Source organism: Buteo buteo, chromosome 31 (assembly GCF_964188355.1).
Source record: "Buteo buteo chromosome 31, bButBut1.hap1.1, whole genome shotgun sequence".
Taxonomy (NCBI): Eukaryota; Metazoa; Chordata; class Aves; order Accipitriformes; family Accipitridae; genus Buteo; species Buteo buteo.
Genome location: NC_134201.1, coordinates 863,622 through 885,537, shown reverse-complemented (window position 1 = coordinate 885,537; position 21,916 = coordinate 863,622). Strand labels below are relative to the sequence as shown.

The following is a 21,916-nucleotide window of genomic DNA, read 5'->3' as shown; positions in this document are numbered from 1 at the left end:
CTACCTTTGCCCCGGCATGCTCAGACAGCATCTCTGTGTTCCTCCTAGGTTACCTGTCCTTGTTGCCACCCTCTGAATGCTTCCTTTTTGTGTTTGAGTTTGGCCAGGAGCAACTTGTTCATCCACGCAGCCCTCTAGGCATTTTTGCCCAATATCATATTTGATGGGCTGCACCCCTCTTGAGCTTGGAGGTGGTGATCCTTGAATATTAACCAGCTTTCTCAGGCACACCTTCCCTCCAGGGCCACATCCCATGGGGCTCTTCCAAGCAGATACTTGAAGAGGCCAAACTCTACTCACCTTAAATCTGCCGTTCTGAGATTGTTTTTACCTTCCTCCTTCCCCTCAGGATCCTGAACTCCACCATCTCATGGTCACTACAGCCCCATCTCATAGTCACAAGGCCGTCTTTGACCTTCACATCCCCAACAAGCCCCTCCTTGTTGGTGAGGAGGAGGTCCAGCAGAGCACCTCTCCTTGTTGGCTCCTCTATCACTTGGGTGAGGAATTTATCATCATTGGACTCCACAGAACCTCCTGGGTTGCTTATACCCTGCTGTGTTGTCCTTTGAGCAGATATTGGGGTGGTTGAAGTCTCCCATGAGGACCAGGGCCTGCCAATGTGAGGCTGCTCCTACCTGTCCATTGAGGACCACATATACTTCTTCTTCCTGGTCCAGTGGCCTATAGCAGACATCCACTATAACACCACCCTTTCCTGTCCTCTCCTTAATCCTCACCATTAAGATCTCCATTGGCTCCCTATCCATCCCTAGACAGAGCGCCATGTCCTCCAGCTGTTCTCTCACACAAAGGGCAACTCTCCATCCTTGCCTTCCCATCCTCTCCTTCCTCAAGAACCTGTATCTCTCCATTTCAACACTCCAGGCATGGGAGCCATCCCACCATGTCTCCATGACCCCAACAAGATTGCTGCCCGGCAACTGTATACAGATCTCTAAATCCTCGTGGTTATGCCCCGTACTGCACGCATTAGAGTACAGGCACTTTAGAGAGGCAGCCCAGCATGTTGAGTTCCTGGAGAGGGTGTGAGAGATTTCTCCACCATGGTGCTTTGTAGGCATTTCCTTGCTTACATGTAAGTGCTGGAGTTGACCCCACTTGAGCCCCATTTTACTGATTTTGTGATCCCTTCCAATCACATCACCCCATGCCCTTTGCTCAGTGATCCTATCTATCACTCCCTTAGAGGACTGCTGGTTACTCCCTCCCTCCCCCATCCTTCTTAGTTTACAGCCCTGCTTATGAGGTCAGCCAGCCTGTTGGCAAAAACAGCTTTGCCCTGCTTAGAGAGGTGGATCCCATCTCTCCCAAGCAGATGCTGGTCTGTAAAGAGGGTGCCATGGGCACAGAACCCAAAACCATGTCCTCTACACCCATTCTGCAGTTAATTATTAACTTGTCCTGTTAGTGCCTTTCTCCTCACACCCTTTCCCCTCACCAACAAGGTTGAGGAGAACACCATCTGGGCCCCCATGCCCTTCACTATCACCCCCAGAGCCCTGTAGTCATATCTGATACTGTCACTTCTTTCCCCTGGCAGTGTGATTTGTGCCCACTTGGAATAAGAGCAGGGGGTAGTAGTCAGAGGGCCGGATGAGCTTTGGACGTCCCACCACAATAACCTGGATCCTGGTCCCCAGCAAGCAGCAAACCTCTCTAGATGGTTGGTTGGGATGACGGATGGGTGCCTCTCTGCCCCATATTAAGTAGTCATCCATTACGATCCAAAAACCCCCATGGCACTATGTCTAGTTGAGGCTTGACTATCTCCATTGTGGAGATCCCACAGCCTTTCTGGGTGCACGTTCCCAGTGCCAGACAGACCTTATAGTGCAGATTCTTTGCTTTTAAGCCTAGTCAGAATTTCCCATGGCCCAACTTTTTCCCACGGCTTCTCAACTTTCCACTGTGCCCACCTGGGAAGAGTCTGACTCATTCTCCTCTGCACTATCCCATAAGCTAGCTGTAGACAATGACAGTATCATTTCCCCTAGGCCAGCCTTGAATTTCTGACATCCTTCTCTTTGGCCCAGTGATATCGACCGGTCTTCAGCAGACTCCCCATTTCCAGCAGTTGGAGGTTGTTGCACTTGTGGGCCTAAACCCATGTCTATAACCGCTGTGCTGATCCCCACCAGGTCCCACTCAAGCTTCAGGAGATAACTAGGGATGTGAAGTCAAGGGTCACCCACCCCATTCCAGGGGTCTTCATTCCAATGAGACAGACCCCGTCCTCACACCAGTGTATTGTCTGTACCGTTTCTGCAGTCACTCCATGGGGAATGGAGGTGAGCTGCTTTGATGCACATGTGCATCCACAGAGGCAGCTCCTCACACGCTCTTCTCTACAACATGAAATGCAGCAGAGGGGGCCTAGTTCTACCTTTAATTACTTATGAGATGCCCCCATCACACTGGGAAGGTGTTCTCTGCAGCGGTAGAAATCCTTTCCGTTGCTCTCAGTGAAAGTAGAGACCCATGGAGGTGTAGTTTCCTGCAGTCAGAAGTTGATCTGCCCATACGGCTTGTCCTGTGCTGCCATGTGCTCTCAGCTAAACAGCAGTCACACTTGTGAGTTACTCACCAGGAAAGAAACTGTACTGTGCTAAAAAAAGGAGAAGTGCAGTTTAAAAGTGCAGATCTCCCAACTCCTCTGCCTTTCTTAGCCTTGACATGGAGAAAGTAAGAAACAAGGTGTGATGCATAAGTAGCCTGACTTGGAGGACCAAACCAAGGACTCTCTGATACCACGATGGTATCACAGATATCACAAAGGGAGAGCTGTGCCTTACTGGAGGGCAACCTACAGCCTGGTAGGACTCCCACAAGAAAACAATAACACAGTGTTGGTTCGAAAAAGACGTAGGACCCATAGCCATATGATGTAGGCTATAGACGTAGGCCCCATGGTCTACATTGCCTGGAGCCCAACAGGTTAGAAGGGGACTTGGGCACCTCCATGCAGACACTTCCATGCCAAGATCAACAGGGTCAAGTGTCTGCAATGCAACTGAACGCCCCGTCCCAAAGAGCCTGGGAGCTGGAACAGGAGCAGCAGGCACAGATGGGGAAAACAAGGAGCAACAGTGTCATCCTCCTGCCGAGGGACAGACAGATGGGCAGCCAGGAGACCCTCCACCTTACCCAGCTGTGCACACCACCTTCCACAGCAGCATCACAGGGCAGTCTCTTTCAGCCCCTTTCTCCGGCAGAGGGGAACGTGCACAATGGGGGAGAGATGCAGGCGATATGCTCCTCTACTTGAGGTCCTGCTGCAGAGGAGACAGCTCTGGGCTGTGCTTGACCCCTCAGGTAACGCTTACCAGGCCTCATCCTGACCCCAAGCTGTGCATCAACTTCCTGGCTTGACCCTGGACCTGCTCCATCATCAGAACCTCGCCAGATGACCTGGACTCTGAACTGCCTCCAGCTGCCAGCCCCCTGGCCTGCCCTGCTCCCTTGGTGGCAGCTCAGGCTGGTGAGGCCCCCTCCCTGCTCACCTGGGGATACCCCTCACTTCCCAGCTAGCTCTGCCTTCCAGAGCACTTGTCCCTCGCTGCCCCCTAACAGAGCTGAGGTCCCAATCATGTCACCATTACCTGCATCTCCACTGCCCTCCCCTATGCTCTGGTTGACTTGATGGCTTCACGATGCCCATTGTCCTGACAGACTCTCACTTTGCTACAGCTGACAAGGCCTCACAAGGAGCAACCCACCAGCATGCTGGACTTTTCCTCTGCCCTCTCTCCACGCTGTTGTCTCTACATGACAAGCTTGGTGATGAACTTGCTAAAAAAAAAAAGAAAAAAAAACAACCAAAAAACCCCTCAAAGAAAGTGGAAAATAAAACCCAAGAAAAACAAGTGATGCAAAAGAAGACAATTGCTCACCAATGCCCAGCCAATCCCCAAGCAACAGCAGCTGCTTCCAACCTCTACCTCCCCAGTTTTATTTCTGAGCATGACATCACATGGTATGGAATATCCCTTTGGTCAGTTGGGGCCAGCTGTCCCGGCTGTGTTCCCTCCCAACTTCTTGTGCACCCACAGCCTACTCGCTGGCAGGGCAGCGTGAGGAGCAGAAAAAGCCTTAATGCTGTGCAAAGGCTGCTCAGCAATAACTACATCATCAGTGTGTTATTAACCCTGTTTTCAGCACAAATCCAAAACACAGCCCCATACAAGTTACTGTGAAGAAATGTAACTCTGTCCCAGCCAAAACCAGTACACTCAGGTTGGAAAGGACCTCAGGAGGTCTCCAGCTCAGCAGGGGCAACTCTGGGGTAAGAGCTGGTTGCTCAGCACTTGATCCAAGTTACGACTTGAAAACCTCCAAGAATGGAAATGGGATTATTTCTGGGGGCAGCCACTTCCTGTGCTAGGCTGTCCTCATGAGGAAAAAGATTTCCCTTGTCTCTGGTGTGAACTTTTCTTGTGTCACTCTCTTGGCCTCCCTCCATGCACCACCGCGAACTGACTGGAGGACATGGGGAAAGGAAAAACTCCTTGCCTGCAGCCCCCTACACCTGAAAGGAGCTCCAGCAAAGCTCGGTCAGTACAGCAGACAATAACTGTACCTCATGACTGAGCCGGTGGCCATTCCTGAAAAATTTCCTTCAAACTGGAAGCTTCCTGGAAGCTCCAGCTTTTTGGACAAGGTAGTTTTCTTCTCAGTTTCAGGTCTGACTCTCTCCTCTTATGAAATACCTTTAAATTCTTCAAAATTTGTACAAGGAGGAGAGGAAATGCCAACAGTGCACAAGGATCGAGGAGAGAACTTGACCCATACAACTCTGTGGGGCTTCATCCACAGCTGCTGAGAGAGGACAGGGCATCCTCCTGAACAGGTAGCACTCTGCCTGGAGCCAGGACCAAGTGAAGTACTGCAAAGGTCTGTCCTGTCCTGGGAGCTCTTCTGCTTGATAGCTTTATTAATGACCTGGAGGTCTTGGTAGATGGCAAACTGCACGTAAACCAGCAGTGTGCCTTGTCAGCCAAGAAAACCAACAGCATTCTGGGCTGTATGAAGAGGTACACAGCCAGAAGATGAGAGAAAGTGTTTATCTCTCTCTCCTCAGAGCTTCTTAGACAACCTAGACAACACTGTGTCCAGCTTTGGTCTCCTGCGCCCCATCCCCCATCCTGGTGTAGGCAAGACACTGATGAGCTGGAGCAGGCTCAGCAGAGGGCTATGAGACTGTTGGGTTGGGGGCAGGCTGGAGCATTTGCCGTCTAAGGCAAGACTGAGGGAGCAAAGCTTGTTCAGCCTGGATCAGAGAAGGCACCAGGCAACAAGGAGTAGTGTTTTCACCATGAAGTCAGTTGCCAAGAGAGGCTGTGTCCTCCCTATTCTTGGAGGTATTCAAGTCTTCTTCCCCCCTGCCTGTCATCTCCTCCCTTTGACCAAAAGAGTCTTGCTCCTGCAAGAGTAAAGCAAGAGAGCCATGGAACCAACACAGACTCTGCATGCCCTGAGACCTTGCTTCCCTACAGCGAAGAAGAGAGCTCTTTCATCAGCCCCACACTTCTTTTTCCAACCTCGGCCTTTGTAGTCACATGTGTCTGGCTTATGCTAAGATCACATTTGAACTGACATTTGACAATGTCCTTTCATGATCTTTTGAATTATAGCTCGGTCTTCAGGACCTGCACTGAAGGTCTCTGTGGTAGTGAGATGAAACTTTTTAAAGACATAGCACTGGGGAGCCAGCTGTGATAATGTTGTAAGCATTTACAGAATGCTTCTAGGTCACACACAGCAGTTTTCACCATTAGCAGAGCTGGGATGAATCCAAACATTTCTGTAGGATCGCAAGTATGACAGAGACAGCAACAAGAAAAACCAAGCAGATTGCAGACCTGCCCTTAGATACCATGGGTGCCATGACTGCATAGGGCTGGGCAAGGCATTCTGGGTGAAAAATAGCTCTGAAACCAATTATCTCACTGCGTCCTTGAATTCCCTCTCCAAAGAGTGGAGGGCAGCTAATTCCAAGAGCATGATTTCACCGAGAGCAGGTGTCTAAAAGAGATGGAGATTTCCCCCTCTGTTAACCCCCATTTCTGTCCCTCGGCAGTGACAGCAAGAGGTCCATTTCCCCTTCTGTAGGGCAGTGACTCTGCTGAGCCAGCGCAGATATCCAGCCTCTGGTTAGAAACCCTCGGAGGGGATGGGTATTCAGCTCCCCCATGCACCCCACAGACCCACCCTCCTGCTGCAGTGCAGATGTGCACAAAAGAAGCTCCTGCATGCGAGTACCTGGTCTGAGCTCCTTCTCTAACCAGTGGGGATGGAGGGTGGCAGTTAGTTACTCACACTTTTGTGTGGCCTGCTGCATTTGCAGTGCTGGGGTGGTCTGAGACACGTCCAAGTGCCTGCAAGCCCTGACAGAGCAATTCTGAGTGACCCACAGCCTTCCTCTGCGTCAACACTAGGGATGAGTGGACCTCCACTGAATGGGGGTGACACTGATCACTCTCCAGACTCTTCACCCATGCTGTGGGGTCCCTGCTGCCTCCTCTGGGATTGCAGAGTCCTTGTTTCCCTGTGGATACACCAATTTGGCCCTTTACCTTCGGTGACTCCACCTTGGGTGCTCTCTCACTTTGTGGGGCTCCATTCACTGCCCATCTCAAGCACACTCTATCCCTGGAGAGCCTGGGGGATCTCCAGGCAGCTCCAGTTTCCCCTTGAGAATGACGTTGTCTGCCCCGTCTGACATGTGACAGCCTTGGGTTTGTCACTCAGTGACCAGCCATGGCCTCCACTGTCACTAGACACTGACGGGTGAGCCCTAAATCCAATCCTTGATCTCTACATGGTCACAAGGTGACTGAGAGGCTTTTGCTCCTGCAGTCATGCAGAACCCTGAGCAACTCCTGACTCTGGCATTGGAAGACAAGCCCAGTGTTCATGCGCAGCACAGAAGAGATCTCATTTTATTACACAGATGTTGTAATGTGTTCAGCTCTCAACAAGCATTAGACACCTTTACAGAGGCTCCAGGTAACCCTCCAGAGGGGGTTCATACCTCTTTAGAAGTGAAAGGAAACCAAACGTTACTGTAGGAACATTATAAATGAAAAATAATAATTACAGTAACAATAAAGAGAACAACAACAACAACAGGTCAGGACTGGTGTGGAATACCCTGGCAGTCATTTGTGGAGAGATGGGATGTTTCTTGGTGCTAAATAGGAGTCCATGTAATCAGTTTCCTAATACCATTCTTGATCTTTTGGTTCCTCATGCTGTAGATGAGGGGGTTCACTGCCGGAGGCACCACTGAGTACAGAACTGCAAGCACCATGTCCAGGGATGGGGATGAGATGGAGGGGGGCTTCAGGTAGGCAATCATGCCAGTGCTTACAAACAAGGACACCACAGCCAGGTGGGGGAGGCACGTGGAAAAGGCTTTGTGCCGTCCCTGCTTGGAGGGGATCCTCAGCACAGCCCTGAAGATCTGCCCATAGGACAGCACAATGAAAACAAAACAATAGAAGTGCACAAAGACACTAACCACAAGTACTCCAGCTTCCCTGAAGAAGGAGTCCAAGCAGGCGAGCTTGAGGATCTGGGGCATTTCACAGAAGAATTGGTCCACAGCATTGCCCTTGCAGAATGGTAGTGAAAATGTATTGGCAGTGTGCAGCACAGCATGGAGAAACCCACAGCCCCAGGCAGCTGCTGCCATGTGGACACAAGCTCTGCTGCCCAGGAGGGTGCCATAGTGCAGGGGTTTGCAGATGGCAACGTAGCGGTCATAGGCCATGACAGTGAGGAGATACAATTCTGCTGACATCAAAAAGACTAACAGAAAGACCTGGGCAGCACATCCTGGGTGGGAAATGGCCCTGGTGTTCCAGAGGGAATTGGCCATGGATTTGGGGACAGTGGTGGAAATGGCACCCAGGTCGAGGAAGGAGAGGTTGAGGAGGAAGAAGTACATGGGTGTGTGGAGGCGGTGGTCGCCGGCTACGGTGGTGATGATGAGGCCATTTCCCAGGAGGGCAGCCAGGTAGACGCCCAGGAAGAGCCAGAAGTGCAAGAGCTGCAGCTCCCGTGTGTCTGCAAATTCCAGGAGGCAGAACTCAGTCATGGAACTGCTGTTGGGCATATGCTTCCTCTGGACACGGGGGACTGTCCAAGGAGGAAAAGGCAGTGACAAATTACCAGAAACATCTCTGAGCAAAACCAAAGATATGTCTCATACACCCTCCTCCTCTCACACACGCTACCTTTTCCCTTCCTCAGGAGAAACTTTCATTCTGCCTCTGGTCTTCAGCTTCATATTCTGTGGCTCTGTGTGCTGGAGCAGGGCCTCTGCCCGTTGTCTCTTGAGGAGTCGACCCAGCCCCATTGCAGTGGGTAGATGGGAACGTGGCGGGGGGCTGGGTTTGATAGTCAGAATATGTCAGATAAAATCACTCCTAACACAGGAGGGCTTGTCAGCATCTGCAGTCCCAGTGTTAAAGAATGTGGGTGCAGAAAGGAGATTTAGGGGGGCTGCGTTTTTTTACCTCTTTCCCCCATCCTGCCCTGGGAGTGTTCTCTGAAATCAGAAATCATGAGCATTTCTACTGCACTCAGAGAGACCAGCTGTGAGAGATGAGAGGCAAAGGGATTCACTGTGGCTTAGTGAGGAGTGAATGGAACTGGTTGGGCTTGTTCCCAGCTACCCTGTGCTTGCAGTTTTCTTCAGATGGAGGGCGATCACACTCCTATGGTACCAGTAAAAGCCACCAGACACTACTGAAAGGAGAGGGACCCACTGCAGACCACTAAATGTCTCACCCTTTCTCAAGGTCTCAGCACCCTCTTTCTACAAAAGGACACACACGGCTCATTTCATCAACCCAACAGCATTTCCTCAGTTATAGATAGGATCTCTGCACCTCTCTCTGTGGGCTTTCAGATAACACAAAGATGCTTATGTGAACAACTTCCCTGCTTAAGGACAGCTCACAGCTTGGAAAGCCACCCCAAAGAGATAGCCAATGTCCTAATGATTACATCTAATCCAGGGAAAACCAGCTCATTCCCCAGCCCCACAGACTGCATTGCCCACAGCCCCACAGGTGAAAGCTGGGACACCTCATTTCCAGGGACACACCTGCATAGGAGGACCCACAAGGTCAGTGTGTGACCCTGCAGCTAAAACTCCCATTCCCAGAGGGCCTGACAGCAAGAATGAAATAACAATAAAAACAACACAGACAACTGGAGAAACATGGGAAAATACAGTGAGGGTCTGGCTGGGAGAGGCAGCCGGGCACTCAGGAAAGTTCTGCTTACTCAGCTGTTCAGACCTCCTCCCAGACACCAACAGTGCCAGGCAGATGCTCTCAGCCCTGAGCTCTGCAGAGGGAAATGGGCACGTGGCTGGAGAGCTGCACCCACGGCTCTGCTGGAGCTCTGGCTGCTGAGGAGATGGTTCATGCCTTGGACCCCCCAGCTCTGAGGGCAGAGGCTTTGCTGGGAGGGAGAGGAGCCAAAGGGGCTTGCTCAGAGGAAGGGGTCTGCACTGGAGGAGATCATACAGAGTTTTCTGAATTCTCTCTCCCACAACATTTCTGCGTTTTATTTCCTCTGATCTCATTCCCTGATTATATTCTTGCTGGCTGGAGATTTTCCTCCTGGGAGGTGTTTCCCTGTGCCTTTTCTTTTCCCTGTCAGCACTCACAGATCCCATCCCAATCTCTGTGCGCTCCCCCTGGCCCTACAGAAACATGCCTGTTTGCAGGGCACTGGCCAGGCACATGCTCCTTTTTGCAGGTGGTAAAGGGCAGATCAGAACAACCCTGAGAGGTGCAGCAGAGGTGATTCTGGTGGTGCCCATAGGCAGGGGAGTGGCTGAAGGCATTTTAGGAAGCTCTTGGCAGACCTACTGATCACTCAAAGTTGCAGTTCAGGAGTCTCAGGGACTTGTTGAAATTTGAGTGTTCCTTTTCCACTTCTCCTTGTCTCTCCTCCCTCCTTACCCCTCTGGAATTGGAAACTGAGAAGATAGACACAGGAAAGCTCCTTATCTTTATAATAATCCCTGCCTTGTTCTTCTGCTTGAAACATCCTGTTTGAAATATTCTGGGGGTGATTGGGAGCTGTGAGCATCCCTGACCCACGCAGCATCTTCTCGGTAGCAGAATAACCCTGCCCTGCCCTGCCCCACCAAGGGTTGCTCCTTCCACCCACAGCTTCTCCCCACTGTTGCAGTTCCCCAGGCAGGCTGAGTCCTTACCCTGACCAGCAGCAGAGTCCCTGCCCCAGCACACAGCTTTTCCCTGCACCCAGAGACTTACCGTGCAGAGGGCTATGAAGAATTCTCTTTGAGTCAGCTCTCTGCATCCTCTCACCCCAGACCGCCTTTAAAATCTCTCTGCATCACTCCTCTCCGGTCGGTGCCTGCAGGCAGTGCCCTCAGCCCTGCTGTGCTTTGCAGAGGAGCTGCTCCTGGGCAGAGCTGTCTCTCGGCAGTGCTGCCTGCTTGCCATGAGCTCCCTCCAGCCCAGGAGCCCAGCCCAGCTCAGCAGCAGAGGAGCAGCCCAAGGCAGCCCTTTCTCTGCCCCCTCTGGGCTCCCTCCAGGTGTCCCTGGGGCTCCAGGGGAACCTGCTGGGAAACAGGCTGAGGCAATCACAGATGTATATTTCCTCAGCTATGGAGAGCCACATCTTCATGAAATAAAACTTTCTACTCAGAGACAAAGTTACATCTACATGTGACCATTTTTTCTTTCCAGAAATATAATCCTTCTCTCAGAGTTACTTGTAATGTACCACTTTTTTTGTGTTATTCTTTAGACAGGATACTCAGAGAGTGGAAGGCAGGGTTCTCCTTTACACCTGCTGAGGGAAGGGATCCTTGGGTCAATGGTGGGGTTTCATCTGCGTTTCTATTCATGGCATTTGGAGGAGACTCAGCTCTCTCCCATGCACACCACAAAGCCACAGGAGGTGGGATTCCTCTTGACTCTTTTCAGGTGGGCACAAAATAGGCACCTGCATGGGAGCTCCTTCTCTCAGCTTCCATCTGAATTAATGGAGATGAATCACAGGAGTCAGGTGTTCAGACGCAAATACCTGTTGACATCTGAGTTGCCAGAGGTGGTCCAAGATACATGTAGGTAACAGGAAACTGTAATGGAGAAGTTCATAGGACAGGGCAACATCTCGGAAATCATGTATGAGCCTGGTGGGAAATTCCTTTGGCCAAGTGACATGACACTCTATGACCAAATGAAGGCCAAAAGAACCTTTTTCTACTCCTTATCTTCATGGTAGTTTATACAGGTATTCATATGAACGATTGCAGTCATGTACCATAGCGAGAGCTGGCTCTCTCTCTTTTCCATCAGCTGAATTTACTATACCTCCACTGGCTATAATGGCATGTGTCCCATGTTTGTCCCCACATGGCCTAACAGAATTCAGGGCAGGTACTCTATTTAATGTCCAGATCCAGGGCCACAGAGCTGCACCAGATGCCAAGGCTGGCATGGACCTCACAGGACCTACGGGAAAGCAATTCCCATTCAGGCTGGTACATCACAGACACTCCAGACGGCATCGCAGAGGGTGCGATTTGGTGCCTGTGTGGCTTTAACTGATGCCATCAGTCAGAGGCATCAGTCATCAGATGCCATCAGAGAGGCAAGGTCTGACCCTTCTCCACCCAAGAGCTGCAGGCATTGCATGAACATGAAGCATGTCGCACAGGGGTTTTTACTCACTCCCTTGATACAATCAACGGAAAGACCAAGAATTTTCAGAGTGTTCCTGGATACATCTTGTCTTCAAGGACAGTATCCTCCAAGCACAGCAATGGTCCATATCAAAACTCAGTAGAAACTCAGGAAGGAATTCAAGGGCACCAAGATGAACTTTTGGTACTTCAGGAACTGTTACAGGAGAAAAAAAGATAAGGTAGGACCACTGGCGAATTGAGTAAGATTAGGTCTAGATAGATCTGCGGTACTCTACGTCACAGCCTTGGTTAATACCAGCCAGGTCTCCCAGGCCTCTGTGCTGTGAGGCAGGACTCTGGAGGAGAACAACCAGCAGTGGATGGGGATCAAGCCCGGGGTTACTCAACCAAACTACACCCTTACCACTCCATAGGAACCACAGGGGTTGCATCCAAGGGTGCTGAGAGTGTTTTTTTCCCCAGGAGGTTCTGGCCTGTTATTACCCCAGTAAGAAAGGGATTCAGACACTGTGAACTACCTTTTAAAATTATGTTCATCATCGTTAACACTCTAAGGAGAGAATCATGCAGATCATCGTTGGTCGCTTTAGATGGTGGGAACCCCAGGTGGTGTAGTGTTGAACAGGCCTTCGGCGCAAATGCAGCAAAGCATGCAGAGCCCATCCATAGAAGACAGTCTCCTGTTTTGGTCATTCAAGCTACTGTAGGGTTTTCTTACCAAAAATCCCAACTCTACTTATTGTCTCGACAGTCAAACAGAAACGATGTTTTCCTGAGAACATCTTGCTGCACGGTTAGACACAGTCAAGGCCACGCAGGAGACGTAATGTCCAGTACAGAGTGGGACCTGCCTGCAGGCCCTTGTGTGACAACCTGCTGCTGAGGTTGTCCTGTGGCCAAGGGATCTGTGCAGCAAAGAACAGGTTTGATGGCTGTGCTGTATGTGCAGCACGGTGCAGCGCAGCCCTAAGAACTCGATGTTCAATAGTCTTCTGGTCAGGACCAGTGTTCAGGTTTCCCTGTGAGAAGTCTGTGCTCCATAACACCGTCACAGCTGAGATGCCGTGGACCAAATGTGCACTGCCAGGAGGAGCTGAAGACCCATAGCTTGTCACAGAACTGTGACGGTTTTGGACTAAATGAGACGTGGTGGGACAGGTTGCTGAGCTGTGGTGCTGCAATGGAGGGATACAGGCTCTGCCCAGGGAGCAGCAGGGACGATGAGGAGTATCCCCCATGTATGAAGGGGAAGCTTGGGTTTGTAGAGGTCCTCTACATAACAGGCAACAGGTTGGACTAGCTTTTGCCATTTAGGATCAGAGCAGGAGTCAGCAGGAGTGACCTTGTGTTGGAAGTCACAAACTGCTTGTTCAGGGAGACGAAACAGAAAAGGACTTTTGTCATCAACCCCAGGAAGTCTCCAGGTTCATGAGCAGGTTCCTGTGGTGAACTTAAGTGCCCTGGCATTCCCTGGCAAGGCAAAGCAACAGGGTGCCAACAGCCTGAAGGCTTTTGGGACAACTTCTTCAGACAGCTGCTAGGTGGGCCACCAAGGGTGAATCTCAACTGGACCTGATCCTGGCCAACGAGGAAAAGCTGGTTAAGGATGTGATGATGTTCAGTGTCAGTCTTGGCTGTCATGGCCATGAATTAGTGGGGGATGAGACACCAAGGGGCAGTGAGCAAGGCCAGCAGCAGAACACAGACCTGGGACTCCAGAGGACAAGAGTTTGACACACTCAGGAGACTGAGACAAGTGGTGCCATGGGAAGCAGCTCTGAAGGGGGAAGCAGCATGGGAAATCTGATAGGCCATACAGGACAGCCTCCTGCAAGCACAAGAAGGATCTCCCCAAATACCCTTGAAGAGAAGCAACCATCTCCAGAGGCTGCTTGTGTGAACTGACTGAGCTCCAGGGCAAAAAGGCAGCAGGCAGGAGGTGGAAGGAGGGAAAGCTGCCGACAGAATGTAGAAACCTTGTCCCAGGATGTAGGGAAGATGCCAAAGCCAAAGGTCCCGTTGCCTTGAGAGATGCAGGGGAGGATAGAGGCAGCAAGATGAGCTGATACTGGTTCATTAACCGTAAAAGAATAGACAGGGATCATGTGGACCTGTTGCTGATTTTCCTAAGTTTAGGAAAAATAAGGCTGAGGAATTTAATGACTTCTCTGGCTGTGACATCTGCCAGGCCTTTGTGACTGTTGGCAGGACCCTGGAGGAAAAGAACCAGCAGTAAGTGGGGATCAAGTCAGAGGTTACTTGAGCAAACTCAGCCTTGAACAGCCCCTGGGAGCAGAGGGGAATCAATTCCCAGTTTTCTTGGGAATGGTAAATATTGGTGTATGCCATGGACTAGTAGAAGGAACAACATGTCCCGCTCTCAATTGGTCCTCAACTAACTCTTGTATTTGTAGCAGCCTTTCAGAATTTAGTGGCCACTGATCAATCCAAACAGGCTCATCTGTTTTCCAGCTAATTTTCAGGATTGGCTGCCCCCAGTGACTGCTCCTAAAAAGGATGGGTCACTAACATTCCCTTCATTTGGCTCAATAAATCACGGCCTATGAGGCCAAACAATTCAGTTGGGGTAGTCATGACATACGGACGCGTCGTAACGTTTTCACCGTAGGGGAACACAAATGTAATCGGAAGCTGACTTACTAAGGTGGCTTGTGTGCCCCCTATCCCTGCAATGCCAAAATTTGGATCGATCAGTGGCCATGATGGAGGCCAAATATATCGTGAAATAATCGTAACATCAGCTCCTGTAGCGATTGTCATCAGTTTCTTGACGATAACGCCGTCAGGCCCTTCCAATTGCACTACCTTTTCTGGTTTACCCGTTGTTATGTCCATGGCAAGGTATACCTGTGGTTTCCCTGTGGAGCCGAATCCACCATCCCCACGTTGTACTTCACCTGGGTTTGGAACACATGACCTGAATGGAAATAATTGTGCTATTCTGGTACCTTTAGGAATAGAAACAAGAGGGATTAAAACAAGAATCATAATGTTCACAGTCCCACAAAAATCTGCATCAATAAGCCCTGGGACTACCAAAATTCCTTTTAGAGCTGTTGAAGATCGTCCCATTAAAAAGGCACTGAGCCCGAACCCCAGTGGTCTCTTTATGTTGCTATCCACCAAGTGTACACCTGTGTCCATCAACGTAATGTCTACTGCAGTTTCCACATCCACGCCGGAGCTCCCTGCAGCGGTGGATCTGGTGGTCACGAGGCTGCCTGAGGGCTGGCAGCCCAAGATCCTTGCGTTTGTGTCGTCGTGCAAGGGGCCGTCACGGTCGGTGTAAAGTTTCCCTTCTTCCTGTATTCTTGGTGGTATTGTCATCTTTCTTAGCAGAAGCTGTACATTTGCTCCTAATGTGTCCACGTTTGCCACAGTTAAAACACTTGACCAAGGGTGTCTTACTGGCCTTGTGCTTCTTTGTAGCTCCTCGTGGAGCTGCGACAACATAGGCTGTTTTCTGTGAGTCCACAGCTCGATCCATGTATTCTAGCATATCAACGACGGCCGCATTTCTCGGCAAATTACACAATGCTCTGCGCGTCTTCTCATTAGCATTTTCGAAAGCGAGCATTTTGAACATGTTTTCTTTCATTTGCTCGGTCATGTCAGGGTGGGCATAGATTGCCCTATGCAGACTATTAATAGACTGTGCGAAAGGTTCATTATGCTCCTGTTTCACCTGAGTAAAAGTATGGTTTTGAATATTGTCTGGTATGGAAAGAAAAGCTTGATAGGCCAAGAGCTGTGGTAGGTGATGAACTGCAGTGATACATTGTAACTGGGCGTTCCCTGATGCGAAGGGTCCAGTACCCATCAGCATCTGTGTGGTTACTCCCTATAAGGGATCTGTTCGTTGTCGTGGCGTTGCTTGTTCCCGATCACAGAACGTCTCCGACTGCTGGAAAAACAACGTTTGGGCGGGCTCCAAAACCAAATGTGCTAGCTGTTTAACATCTTGAGGTATCAGCGTATCAGAAGAAAAAATGAATTGCAGCAATCGTTGAGCTAACGCAGACTTAATACCATACTGACTCACAGCATTCCTTAATCTCTCAATGACCTTCCAGTCAAACGCCTCCCTTTTTTTCTGTCCATTTAATGCAATAACTGGGAATGCTTGGAGCATAGTCCCTTTATAATGGCATCTCTTATTATTCCCCTCCAATGCCTCTGCCTTTCTTCTGCAGAGGCTACTGCAGGCGACTCCGCGCCTATCGCGGGCGCAGTCGGTTTCACCGTCTCGGATTCCGAAAGGCGGGATGGATGAACGGGCAGTGGCGGGGGTGCGGATAGGCCTGCCCGGGGACCGGCCACGGCCCCGGCTGGTGTCGGCCAGTGCATGGCTGGCTGACACGGGCCGCTGTCAATGGGCGGGGGGGGGCGGAAAGGTAGGGGAGGAGGGAGGGGGTGGGGGGAGGGGGGCAGGAGAGGGCGGAGGGATGGGGGCGGGAGGGGGCGGGGGGAGGGAGGCAGGAGAGGGCGGGGGGAGGGGGGCAGGACAGGGTGGGGGGAGGGGGGCAGGAGGGGGCGGGGGGAGGGGGGCAGGGGCCGAGGGAGGTGCTGGAGGGGGTGGCGAGAAGGGGACGGGAGGGGGAAGCGGGGCCGGTATACGGTGAGAATCTTCGCTCTCTTGCCCTCTCGGTCCATCCTTTCGGGAGGATGACCTTTTCTCCCTCACTTCTGGTTCTTCCGACCGTACTGTCAGTTTTTGTAATTGGTACACCACCTCCCTCAGGAGCTCTTCAGATCATACTGTCAGTTCTTGTAGTTGGTTCACCACCTCCCTCAGGAGCTCTTCAGACCGTACTGTCAGTTCTTGTAGTTGGTTCACCACCTCCCTCAGCTCTTCCATCGCACCACCTGATAGAGATGGTTCCCTGTCCCCCGTCCCCCGCAATCCGTTTATCTGCATTAGTCACCCCCGAGTCTTTCGGCTTCAGATCTGTCAGGCGACAATCGCCCCCCCCTAATTCCCCTGTTTCTTGCGGAGTAACAGACAGGGGAATTTTTTCGGCACCAACGACCTGGCTGGGTATAGGCAAAGGCTGTGTCTGTGCAGGCGTCTCAGCGTTAACGGAGATGGATGTAGATATATTGTCAAGTAAAAACAAAATAAAAGAGCTTTAGTTCATCATCATGCATACAAAAGAGTTCCCTTACAGCACTGTCCTGATACTGTTATTACTGTTATACCGCTAATTCCGAAACTTCCTTGAAAGCTTCTATATTATTCGTCAGCTCCAAACCTCAGGCTTCTAAGACACACAAAGTACTACCTCAAATCTCTGCAAACCAAATCTCTCCCACTTTCTTTGTCATTGTGACAGTTACACGACCGGACTTCGAGTGCTGAATTGGACATTACTCAGAAACTAAACCTAGCCACCCCCAGTGCCTCTGACATCTGAGGATAAGCTGGAACGCCAGGGGGGTTATTTTCTGCCAAATTCCTTTACCCTTTACCGCAACAGTGACTCCAGGAACAACCCCCACTATCCCAGTGAGATTCATCTCACTTGTCTCGGAAAGGCTCATTGCCAGTTCCTCTGTCTGCTGTGATACCCATCCTTGGCTTTCTGGCCTGTGCCTTCAAATACACAGTATGGAAGAAGCGTGCCTGTGGAACATCTCACTTGTGTAGTCAGAAGGGGTTCTGCAAGCATCAGCAACATTGCCCTCTAGAAGAAGGCATTTCTCCCCTTTCAGAAGGCACAGAGCACATCTAGGGACTCTTAATACACTCAGAAGCACACCCCTCCATGTTTCACCTCTCTGAACTTCCTTCACCATTTCTTTCAGCAATGACCAAAGAAGAAAAAGGTTCTTCCTCATAGGTGTCCTACCAGGAGAGAGTGGAAAAGAAGGACCTTAGCCTCCCACAGTGTCACAGAAGAGCGGAATGCACCTCATTCAAAAGAGACCAGCAGCAGTATGTTGTAGTGAGGTAAAATAATAATTTGACAGAGTTCAGTAAGTTCAATGGAATTTAACAAAGTTTTAACACTGGTTTGACAAGGCTCAGTAAGTTTGATGGCAAGGTTCACCTTACTATTTATATATAGAGAGAGAACATTTATAAAGCTATAGAAATCAGATTAATATAGCCACAAAAGCATAGGTATGAAATGGATAAAACCTCCTTTAATAAGATCTAATGGATCGAAGAATTATAAGTGTGAACAGAAACAAAAGGAAAAGGCCAGGCTGGGGTCGCCCACTTCACCAGGCTGCAGAATAAGCCCTGACTAGCCTGGTATGTGTGTGTGGGGACTTCAAGAGGGTGGAAGGCTGCCTGAAAGGTGGTGGGGCATGGACAAGCTGGAACATGCCCAAAGACTATGGCCCCTTTCTAGGACGCCTCTAAGGAGCCCCCATAACAAATCCTGTCACGTGCAAAGAAGGGTCCAGTCCTATGAGCCAGACTGGGAGGCTCCCACATCCCAGCCCAGCCCTGCAGGGTGGCCATACAGGGTTACTGGGGCAAAGTCTGGGCTTTGCACGGTGCAGCAAGACACAGGCCTTGTGAGCTGTGAAAATAGAAAACCAGGACCAAATGCCAACCTCAGAAGAACATGTGCATGGGGACAAAGAGGAAAAGACCTGAAGGGAATGCCCAGAAAGAACCATATGAACAAGAAAAAACAGCCAATGGGCCTATGAACTGCAAATTTCATTTTGAGGTATCCCACTCAGAAGATGAGTGGTGGTGGTGGTGGTGGTGGTGAGCTCCCTTTCCCCATGGTTGTAAGGGATCTCAGAGCTACCTGCAAGACTCCTGCGGGGTACAGTCGGGTGCTACATGTTTTGCCTCATCCTTAGGTTGATGACCTGATTGGATGTTTCAAAAAACTCCAGATGACAGAGGGAGGGGAGAGATCAGGAGTGGGCTGGGACTTGCCTGGGTCCACCTGAGCCACACCAGCCAAACCCAGTACACTCTGTTTATATCATGTCAAAGGATGGGGAAGGGGGTGGTGGTGGTTGACGGAAATGCATTGAATACTGCAGGACCTGAGCAGGATGCAAATGGTATGGAAGAAGGGGTGGAGATTGTCCTGGGTCTGGCTGGGATGGAGTTCATTTTATGGTGCCATGTTTTGTGCTGATGGCTAAACCAGCATTGATAACACACTGGTGTTGTAGCTATTGCTGATCAGTGCTGGCATAATGCCACGGCCTTCTCTGTTTCATGTTCTGACCCCCCAGCGAGGAGGCTGGGGCTGGGCAAGAGGCTAGGAGGGGACAAAGTCAGGAGAGCTGACCCCAACCGACCAGAGAGGTATTCCGTGCCATATGGTGTCTTGTTGAGAGATAAAACTGGGAGGAGACTTTCTCCAAAGTAGCCATTGCTGAGAGATTGCTGGGCCTCAGTCTGCTGCTGTGAATGATTGCTTCTCCATCCCTTGTTTCATTTCCTTTTTTCCCCTCCACTTACTAAACTATGTTTCTCATCAGCCATGAGTTTTGCTCGCACTTTTGCCCTCCCAGTTTTCTCCCCCACCCTGCTGTGGGGGAGTGAGTGAGTGACTGGGTGGGGGTTTAGCTGCTGGCTGGGGTCACTGCACCACATGAGCACATAGCAAACAGGCTAGTATGAGCTTCTGAGGTCACTGCTGCCTGAGTAACTGAGAGGCCAAGAGTAGGCTCATGGCTTGTGAAGGAGCTTGTGAGGTCACTCTTGGCAAAGTAGCTGATAGGCCAGGACCAGGTGCAAAGCTTGTATAGGTGCTTGTGAGGTCACTGGAGACTGAATACCTCAACTACCAGTAGATGGCAAATAGGGGGATATGTGCTTGTGAGGTCACTCTTGGCTAGAGTAGCTGATAGGCCCAGAGCAGGCCCGCGGACTGTGTAGGTTCTTGTGAGGTCACTGCTTCCTGAATAGCTGACAGAGCTGGAGCAGGAACGTGGATGAGAGGAAATGCCCTCAAGTTACGGCAAGGGAGATTTAGGTTAGGTATTATGAAAAATTTCTTTACCGAGAGGGTTGTCAGACATTGTTATAGGCTGCCCAGGGAAGTGGTTGAGTCACCATCCCTCGAGGTATTCAAAAAGCAAGTGGACGGGGTACTTCAGGACATGGTTTAGTGGGCATGGTTGGTAGTTGGACTCGATGATCTTGAAGGTCTTTTCCAACCTAAATGATTCTATGTGGTTTGTGCGGGTGGCTGTGAGGTCACTGAATCCCAAGTAGCTGATAGGCCAGGCAAAGGCCAAAAGCTTGTGTAGGGCGTTGGGAGATCATAGTGCCTGAATGCTTCATAGGCCGGGAGAAGGCCCATGGTTTGTACAGGTTCTTATAAGGTCACTCATGCCTGAAGTAGCTAATAGGCCAGGGCCAGGCTTATAGATTGTGTAGGTGCTTGTGAGGCTACTGGTGCCTGAGCAGATGATAGGCCAGGAGCTGGCACATGGCTCATGAACGTATTTGTGATGTCAGCGGTGCCTGAATACCTGACAAGCCAGAAGGAGGTAAGTGGCAGTTGTAGATGACATCATTGTGGCTGAGTGGCAGAGGGACCAGGAGCAGGCACATGGCTTGTGTAAGAGCTTGGGATTTCACCGGTGCTGGAGTAGCTTTTAGGCAAAGAGCTGGCATATGGCTTGTGTGGGAGCTTCTGACGTCATCAAAATAATATTTAGGCCCCACCAAAATGCAGCTTTTTGGAAGAACCATCATCAGTGGAAGCCCATACACAGCGCACGCATACACGTGTGTGACAGTGTAACTTGTGAGTGCACAGCGATGGCCATGGGAGGGTGTGAGGTCACATCCCCAATGGCACCCCATGGCCGTGGGGCTCAGTACAGAGCGGCCGCATGCATCAAAGGGGCATCATGAGGGACGGGATGCGCCCAGCCCCGTGTCTGTGAGGCCGAAGGAGCAGCCCCTGCAGCCGTGGCTGGAGCAGTCGGGGTAGGGGTGGCTCGGGGGCACCGCAGGGATGTGCCTGGGCATGGCGCCAGGAGAAAACCACAGACTTCCTCCGGAGCGCGGGGAGCTCTGCGAGGTCACGTGGGCTGTGGTTTGTGCACCTGCAGGCTGCAGCTCCCGAGCCACCCGCGGGGAATAACGGCCCCTCGGTGACATGCCGAGAGTCAGGGACACATTTGAGCCTCTGGGCTGCATGTCTGCTGCTGGGCAGGGACATGTCCCAGCTCCGTCTCCGGCTTCTGCGAGGGACCCACCATGGGGCTCTCCGAGGAGGGACGAACGAGCCAGCACTCGTGGAATGGAGCTCTTCCCCTGGCCAAGGCCCTTTCCCAGCTGCTGCTCCCAGCAGAGTGGGGTCTGAAGCAGGGGCAGGGGCTGTTTTCTTTCTTCCTGACACAGCCCCCGGTGCAGTCTCAGCCCTGTGATTCCCATGGCACAGGGGTGGCTGGACACTCGCACCTGAGTCTCTTGGATGTGCCCAGTGCAGGAGATGCTCAGTGCTCCTAGTCCACACGGCACAGTTCAGGGGGTGAAAAACCTGTTCCCCCCCCACAACTGGCCCTGTCTTGTGACAGCCCCCCACCACAGTGACGTGACACCTGTATCGGAGCCATCTCTCATATATGGTCATGAATGGCGCTGGAGAAGTTCATTGGAGGGCTGGGCTGTGTCGGAGGGGAGATGGTTCCCGATAATGTCTAAAAAGGTGCTGCTGCTTCAATTGGCTCCTCCTGTAGCTGGGCTGGCATCTGCAGAGATATATAACCCTCCCATTGCTGTTGTCCCCGTGAGTTCCCAGGAGCCGTGACAGGGAGTGGGGTGCAGCAGAGCTGCGCCGGCAGGGCAGGACTCTCAGGATGGGGACAGAGGGACTGGTGTTCCCGCAGGTGCTGTGGCTTCTCCTCTGGGTCCAGTTGTGCAGGGGTAAGTGCCGGTTCCCTCATCCCACTTCCTGGGCCCAGTGGGGTCATGGGGATCCCACTGGGAACGTGGTTCCTTTCCAGGCTTCCCTGAGACAAGGGTCAGAAGGTGTTCAAGCCCGTGGACCTTCTGCCTTTCCCTGGTCCTGTCTGCATTTATGGCAGCCCATGCCTGGCTGCATTTATAGACACCGCATCCTGGGTTACCCTTTTGGGACCCCTTGTTCCCCAGTGCTTTACCCTTGAGGCTGGTGGTTTCCCAGCTGGTGATGGCACCACTCAGCGATCCCCAGGGCACAGTCAATCTCT

The 21,916-nt window shown here is 51.3% G+C and overlaps 1 protein-coding gene and 1 pseudogene across 1 annotated transcript; one reads left to right on the top strand and one right to left on the bottom strand.

The window, feature by feature from the left end:
• LOC142026102 (olfactory receptor 14A16-like) overlaps window positions 1-21,916 on the top strand; it is an 89,007-nt pseudogene that overhangs the window by 46,646 nt on the left and 20,445 nt on the right.
• Window positions 7,214-8,140, bottom strand: LOC142025963 (olfactory receptor 14A16-like). The gene has a single exon (XM_075018711.1). It carries the CDS (start codon window positions 8,138-8,140, stop codon window positions 7,214-7,216), a length of 927 nt encoding a protein of 308 aa, XP_074874812.1.